General features: G+C 42.4%; 1 protein-coding gene across 1 annotated transcript; it reads right to left on the bottom strand.

Moving 5' to 3' along the window:
* Positions 1–2956: 2956 nt before the first annotated feature.
* cd59a (CD59 molecule (CD59 blood group) a) lies at positions 2957–6936 on the bottom strand (the record flags this gene model as incomplete). The annotated part of the gene is made up of 4 exons (XM_079734587.1): positions 2957–3093; positions 4200–4273; positions 5454–5555; positions 6882–6936. 4 exons carry the CDS (start codon positions 6934–6936, stop codon positions 2971–2973), a joined length of 354 nt encoding a protein of 117 aa, XP_079590713.1. The 3' UTR covers positions 2957–2970.
* Between the last annotated feature and the right edge of the window lie 1560 nt (positions 6937–8496).

The raw sequence follows: 8496 nt of genomic DNA, 5'->3' as shown, positions 1-8496 counted from the left end.
GTCCTACTCTGGGTGTAGGGGGTCCTAGTCCTACTCTAGGGGTAGGGGGTCCTACTCTAGGTGTAGGGGGTCCTACTCCTACTCTAGGTGTAGGGGGTCCTACTCTTGGTGTAGGGGGTCCTAATCTGGGTGTAGGGGGTCCTACTCTGGGTGTAGGGGGTCCTACTCTAGGTGTAGGGGGTCCTAGTCCTACTCTGGGTGTAGGGGGTCCTACTCTGGGTGTAGGGGGTCCTACTCTAGGTGTAGGGGGTCCTAGTCCTACTCTGGGTGTAGGGGGTCCTACTCTGGGTGTAGGGGGTCCAGGTCCTACTCTGGGTGTAGGGGGTCCTACTCTGGGTTTAGGGGGTCCTACTCTAGGTGTAAGGGGTCCTACTCTGGGTGTAGGGGGTCCTAGTCCTACTCTAGGTGTAGGGGGTCCTACTCTAGGTGTAGGGGGTCCTAGTCCTACTCTGGGTGTAGGGGGTCCTACTCTGGGTGTAGGGGGTCCAGGTCCTACTCTGGGTGTAGGGGGTCCTACTCTGGGTCTAGGGGGTCCTACTCTAGGTGTAAGGGGTCCTACTCTGGGTGTAGGGGGTCCTAGTCCTACTCTAGGTGTAGGGGGTCCTACTCTAGGTGTAGGGAGTCCTAGTCCTACTCTGGGTGTAGGGGGTCCTACTCTGGGTGTAGGGGGTCCAGGTCCTACTCTGGGTGTAGGGGGTCCTACTCTAGGTGTAGGGGGTCCTACTCTGGGTGTAGGGGGTCCTACTCTAGGTGTAGGGGGTCCTAGTCCTACTCTAGGTGTAGGGGGTCCTACTCTAGGTGTAGGGGTCCTAGTCCTACTCTGGGTGTAGGGGGTCCTACTCTGGGTGTAGGGGGTCCAGGTCCTACTCTAGGTGTAGGGGGTCCTACTCTAGGTGTAGTGGGTCCTACTCTGGGTGTAGTGGGTCCTACACTAGGTTTAGGGGGTCCTACTCTTGGTATAGGGGGTCCTACTCTAGGGGTAGGGGGTCTGGGTGATTTTTAACATATATCATAATAATCAAAAGTAGCCCTGTTTTATACATTATTTCTCTTTATTATCATAACAAGCCCTAATTTAAACAGTGTATACATCTTAATTTTGATAACTGGCCTTCTGTAATACAATACTTATCTTAGTAATCATAAAAAGCCCAATTGTATCGGTTTATGGGGACTGAAACCAACTCCTCAAACTGGTGCCGAGATAATATTTCCACTTTGTTATGGCAGAACAAACGGTTACCAGGAGCACTTAACGGAAATGTTTAGTATGCTGTTATCAATAATGGTGCTTTGTGTTACAGTTCCACATGTTCTCCATTCTCCCTTTATCAATAGCAGACCATGGATTAAATCAATACATTTTTCAATCAGTATTTTCAAGAACTCCGAGCCCACAGGGCGAGCTAAAGAAGCGGTTAGAGCACTCAGTACAACTCTGTGTTAGCATGGATCTTATGTCCGCTGCATGTCTTTATGGGTCAGGGCTAGCTCAGCACTCGGGTTAGCATCACCGTAAGTCAGGGCTTACCCTTGGTTAGCCTCCTCTAAGGTTGAGCCTCCCCCTAAGGTAAGGCTTATTCTAACCCTTAGCCTCACCCTAAGTTAAGGCTTAGTCTAACCCTCAGCCTCACCCCAAGTCAAGGCTTACCACTAAGACGTAGTTAGCCTCCCCCTAGGGTAAGGCAAGGCTAACCCTAGCCCTTAGTTAGCCTCCCCATAGGATAAGGTAAGGCTAACCCTAGCCCTTAGTTAGCCTCCCCCTAGGGTAAGGCAAGGCTAACCCTAGCCCTTAGTTAGCCTCCCCATAGGATAAGGTAAGGCTAACCCTAGCCCTTAGTTAGCCTCCCCCTAGGGTAAGGCAAGGCTAACCCTAGCCCTTAGTTAGCCTCCCCATAGGATAAGATAAGGCTAACCCTAGCCCTTAGTTAGCCTCCCCCTAGGGTAAGGCAAGGCTAACCCTAGCCCTTAGTTAACCTCCCCCAGGATAAGGTAAGGCTAACCCTAGCCCTTAGTTAACCTCCCGCTAGGGTAAGGTAAGGCTAACCCTAGCCCTTAGTTAGCCTCCCCTAGGGTAAGGTAAGGCTAACCCTAGCCCTTAGTTAGCCTCCCCCTATGGTAAAGCAAGGCTAACCCTAGCCCTTAGTTAGCCACCCCCCTAGGGTAAGGTAAGGCTAACCCTAGCCCCAGTAAGCTTCCCCCGAGCGTAAGGTAAGGCTAACCCTAGCCCTTAGTTAGCCTCCCCCTAGGGTAAGGTAAGGCTAACCCTAGCCCTTAGTTAACCTCCCCCTAGGATAAGGTAAGGCTAACCCTAGCCCTTAGTTAACCTCCCGCTAGGGTAAGGTAAGGCTAACCCTAGCCCTTAGTTAGCCTCCCCTAGGGTAAGGTAAGGCTAACCCTAGCCCTTAGTTAGCCTCCCCCTAGGGTAAGGTAAGGCTAACCCTAGCCCTTAGTTAACCTCCCCCTAGGATAAGGTAAGGCTAACCCTAGCCCTTAGTTAACCTCCCGCTAGGGTAAGGTAAGGCTAACCCTAGCCCTTAGTTAGCCTCCCCTAGGGTAAGGTAAGGCTAACCCTAGCCCTTAGTTAACCTCCCGCTAGGGTAAGGTAAGGCTAACCCTAGCCCTTAGTTAGCCTCCCCTAGGGTAAGGTAAGGCTAACCCTAGCCCTTAGTTAACCTCCCGCTAGGGTAAGGTAAGGCTAACCCTAGCCCTTAGTTAGCCTCCCCCTAAGGTAAGGTAAGGCTAACCCTAGCCCTTAGTTAGCCTGCCCTAGGTGTGATATTGCTGTATTTCTATTGGTTAGCTGTGCATTTGAATGGTTTCATACTGGTGTGTGTTTGTGTAAACGTGTGTATATGGATGTGTGTTTATGTGGATGTGTGTGTTAACTGGTATGTTGATGTTTATATAGTGGTGTGTGTTTGTGTGAATGTGTGTCTGTACTGGTATGTGTTTGTGTCGTTTAATCTCTCAGTGCATACACCACCAGATCACAGCCAGAGAGCCCAGTAAACCAATCAGAGAGCTCGCTGAAGAGGAGGAGGCGGAGTTACACAGATCAGAGTTGCAGCACTTGAAGGTGAAACTGGAAACCTGGAACACAAAATCAGCTTCATCAATACTTAGAAATATATAAATATATGTATAGATATAATGAATACATATATATATTAAATATATAGTAAATAAATATATAATAAACACATATATAATATATAAAATTAATACAAATATACATATATAATAAATACCTATAACTAAAATCAGCTTCATCAATAGAATGTATCATATTTATAGCAATATTTATAGCAAAATACATATATCATATATAATAAAATAATAAAATATATATAATTATATACATTTCAAATGGAATTAAGATTACATAGATGCTTTATAGATGTGCCTTTATAGATGTGTCTTCATGCTTTATAGATGTGTCTTCATGCTTTATAGATGTGTCTTCATGCTTTATAGATGTGTCTTTGTGCGTTATAGATGTGTCTTAATGCTTTATAGATGTGTCTTAATGCTTTATAGAGTGTTCTTAATTCTTTGTGTTCTTATTGCTTTATAGATGTGTCTTAATGCTTTATAGATGTGTCTTAATGCTTTATAGAGTGTTCTCAATTATTTGTGTTCTTATTACTTTATAGATGTGTCTTAATGCTTTATAGATGTGTTTTAATGCTTTATAGATGTGTCTTAATGCTTTATAGATGTGTCTTAATGCTTTATAGAGTGTTCTTAATTATTTGTGTTCTTATTGCTTTATAGATGTGTCGTAATGCTTTATAGATGTGTTTTAATGCTTTATATATGTGTCTTAATGCTTTATAGATGTGTCTTAATGCTTTATATAGTGTTCGTTATGCTTTATAGATGTGTCTTAATGCTTTATAGATGTGTCTTAAGGCTTTATACATGTGTCTTAATGCTTTATAGATGTGTCTTAATGCTTTATAGATGTGTCTTAAGGCTTTATACATGTGTCTTAATGCTTTATAGATGTGTCTTAAGGCTTTATACATGTGTCTTAATGCTTTATAGATTTGTCATTATGCTGTATAGATGTGTCTTCATGCTTTATAGATGTCTTCATGCTTTATAGAGTGTTCTTAATGCTTTATAGAGTGTTATTAATGCTCTAAGTGTCTTGAGGCTTTATACATGTGTCTTAGTGTTATGTGCAAACTGACCTGAGGGAACATCTGTCCCAGTCGACTGTATTCACAGTCTGAATACTTGAGACACTGACGGTACGTCTGACCACCTTAAGAAGATAACCCCGATTATAATATCACATAATAATTAACACTTAATAAATGAACACATAATCCATAATAACACATAATATAATAATGCAAAACACGTACAAATATGACAACAAATATGATAACACATACTAATAACCCTAACCCTATATCCAAGGCCGCCTTAATGCACAGGCTTACCTGGGCTGAAGCCAAGGGGCCTACGACGATCAGGGGCCTATCATGAGCTGCAGTATTATTATTTTTTTTTATACTGGCTCATGATAGGCCCCCCGATCGGCGTAGGCCCAAAACAATGTGTTTTTTTGGTTTGGGGCCTACAAAGATCAGAAGCCTATCATGAGGCAAGAAAATACAAATAAAAATCACAATGCTTTGTCATTTGTCGAATTTTCTGTTCATCAATTTATATGAATTTTTGGCGTGAAGGTTGGAGGCGTGAAGGTTGTCGTGGCCAAAGTGTCAAAAAAAAGAGAAAAAGTTCGAGAGTGGCGCGCAAAAACGAAGACTGCAAAGGGAGAATGAGATCGAGATGAAGAATTATTTTAAAAAATCCCGAAACTGACTGGATTTTTTATACCTGTAAAATAAGAAGGCAAGTCAAGCTCATCAACGAATGGCAACGGTGCGGCGATAGCCATTCACGCATTTTCATTGTAAGACCCACTCTCAGGGGCCTACGAAAACTCTCAGCCCCAGGGCCTAATGGCAGGTGAAGGCAGGCCTGTCTATAACTGCTATTATAATCTAAAACACCTAGTAATATAATAAACGATATTCATATAGCTGTTTATTAGCACATATTATACTAATAGATGATATAATAATACATAACATTAATATAATACAATGTTAAAGCCGCAAGCAGCATTTATCGGGGCCAAGCCTTATAAAGACGTTACGACGGATAACCCTTAACTTTTAGTTAACGGTTTATTAGCTGACCGTGTGTCAAAGGGTTAAGGACTCATGCCTGTTCAAAGTTAACTTTGATTTCAACTTTAACAGGCATGAGTACGTTTTCAACGAGTACACTAGGCTTGGCCCCTGAATATAAAGACACATAATATAAGAATATGGAGAGGGTTTCAATATAGTAAATAATCAGAACCAATTACAATGGATTTACCGGTACTCCAATTAGACAGACAAACGGATAACTTTCAGACAGTCAGATACCTCTCTCGGTGAGGGTGAGACAAGCGTCGTCATAGCTACAGTCTCGTTGTTTAGAGCAGCTGGCTGTGTAGTCCTTACAGCTGTAGCAGCGAATAGCTGAACCTGGAAACACACAAATACTATCAATACACTTTTATTATTACTACAGTTATACTATCAATACACTTCTATTATTACTACGGTTATACTATCAATACACTTCTATTATTACTACAGTTATACTATCAATACACTTCTATTATTACTACAGTTATACTATCAATACACTTCAATTATTACTACGGTTATACTATCAATACACTTCTATTATTACTACAGTTATACTATCAATACACTTCTATTCTTACTACAGTTGTACTATCAATACACTTATGTTATTACTACAGTTATACTACCAATACACTTATATTATTACTACAGTTATACTATCGATGCACTTATAATATTACTACAGTTATACTATCAATACACTTATATTATTACTACAGTTATACTATCAATACACTTATGTTATTACTACAGTTATACTATCAATACACTTATATTATTACTACAGTTATACTATCAATACACTTATATTATTACTACAGTTATACTATCAATACACTTATGTTATTACTACAGTTATACTATCTAATGTACTATACTAACCATACTATACTAATCTAACGTACCACACTAACCCTGCTATACTAATCTAACCTAATATACTAACCCTAACCCTACTACACTAACCCTACTATAGTAATCTAACTTAATATACTAACCCTAACCCTACGATATTTATCTAACGTACTATACTAACCATAATATACTAATCTAATGTACTATACTAACAATAATATACTAATCTAAAGTACTATACTAACCCTAACCCTACTATACTAATTTAACGTACTACACTAACCCTAACTCTACGATATTTATCTAACGTACTATACTAACCATAATATACTAATCTAATGTACTATACTAACAATAATATACTAATCTAAAGTACTATACTAACCCTAACCCTACTATACTAATCTAACGTACTATACTAACCCTAACCCTACTATACTTATCTAACGTACTACACTAACCCTAACCCTACTATACTAATCTAACGTACTATACTAACCCTAAACCTACTATACTTTTCTAACGTACTACACTAACCCTAACCCTACTATACTTATCTAACGTACTACACTAACCCTAACCCTACTATACTAATCTAACGTACTACACTAACCCTAACCCTACTATACTAATCTAACCTACCATACTAACCCTAACCCTACTTTACTAATCTAACCTACCATACTAACCCTAACCTACTATACTAATCTAGCCTACCATACTAACCCTAACCCTATACTAATCTAACGTACTATACTAACCCTAACCCTACAATACTAACCCTACTATACTAATCTGACCTACCCAGTCCAGCCAGAGTGCAGCAGATCAGCAGACAGATCCCAACTGTGCGATTCATCTTCACACACTGAATAGAGGAACACACACTACACACATCAGGTACCACACACTGAATAGAGTAACACACACTACACACATCAGGTACCACACACTGAATAGAGGAACACACACTACACACATCAGGTAACACACACTGAATAGAGGAACACACACTACACACATCAGGTAACACAGACAATACACATCAGTTAAAACACACACACTACACATCAGGTAACACACACACTACACATCAGGTAACACACACACTACACATCAGCTAACACACACACTACACATCAGCCAACACACACACTACACATCAGCTAACACACACACTACACATCAGCCAACACACATACTACACATCAGCCAACACACACACACTACTACTTCTATTACTGCGATATCGAGCATTTAAGCAACGAGCCATTCTCCTCCGGGCTCAGACACACTTCACTCTCAGGCTGCTGTCTGTTGAGATGTTAGTTAGAAACTCACCAACAGACGGAGAGAGGGCAGAGAACTGGAGCCTGAGGGAACGACAGTCCTCACTGACAGTAGTCCTCACTGACCATCCACCCCTACACACAGGGGCAGGGGGAGGGGGGAGGGAGGGGAGGAGCATAAAGAGAGCGAGCAAGGGTGTCCAAGAACCTGACTAATGAACACTCCTTGGTGACCATCGACCTCTCCACAGTAAAACTCTGACCCTGACCCTAACCCTGGCCCTGACCCTGACCCTAACCCTGGCCCTGACCCTGACCCTGACCCTGACCCTAACCCTGACCCTGACCCTAACCCTGGCCCTGACCCTGACCCTAACCCTGGCCCTGACCCTGACCCTGACCCTGACCCTAACCCTGACCCTGACCCTGACCCTAACCCTGGCCCTGACCCTGACCCTGACCCTGACTCTAACCCTGACCCTGACCCTGACCCTAACCCTGACCCTGACCCTGACCCTGACCCTGACTCTAACCCTGACCCTCATCCTGACCCCTTAGTGTACGTGTGTGGGTTATTCCGTGTGTGTGTGTATGTGTGTTTCGTGTATGTGTGTTTAGTGTGTGTGTGTGTTGTGTGTGTGTGTATGTGTGTGTGTTGTGTACGTGTTTAGTGTGTGTGTTTGTGTCTTTCCGTGTGTTTGTGTGTGTGTGTTTAGTGAACGTGTGTGTGTGTGTGATTAGTGTACGTGTGTGTGTCTGTTTAGTGTACGTGTGATTGAGTTTCCGTGTGTGTGTGTTTAGTGTGCGTGTGTGTTTCGTGTACGTGTGTGTGTGCTTGTGTGTGTGTGTGTGTGTGTGTACGTGTGTGTGTGTGTGTGTGCGTACGTGTGTGTGTGTTTAGTCTGTGTGTGTTTAGTGTGTGTGTGTGTTTAGTGTGTGTGTGTGTGTGTTTAGTGTGTTTAGTGTGTGTGTGTGTGTGTGTTTAGTGTGTGTGTTTAGTGTGTGTGTGCGTGTGTGTGTCTCGATGATAACCTTGTTAGAAGGGTTCACTGATCTGAGGAGGACAATGTCTTCGATGATGTCATAGGCTCCACCCACCCTGTCCTCAGCAGGGTCGCCACGACAACAGA

The sequence above is a fragment of the Pollachius pollachius genome (assembly GCF_949987615.1).
Source record: "Pollachius pollachius genome assembly, chromosome: 4".
Classification (NCBI taxonomy): Eukaryota; Metazoa; Chordata; class Actinopteri; order Gadiformes; family Gadidae; genus Pollachius; species Pollachius pollachius.
The sequence above is the reverse complement of the archived record's forward strand: the minus strand, read 5'-3'. Positions and strand labels throughout refer to the sequence as shown.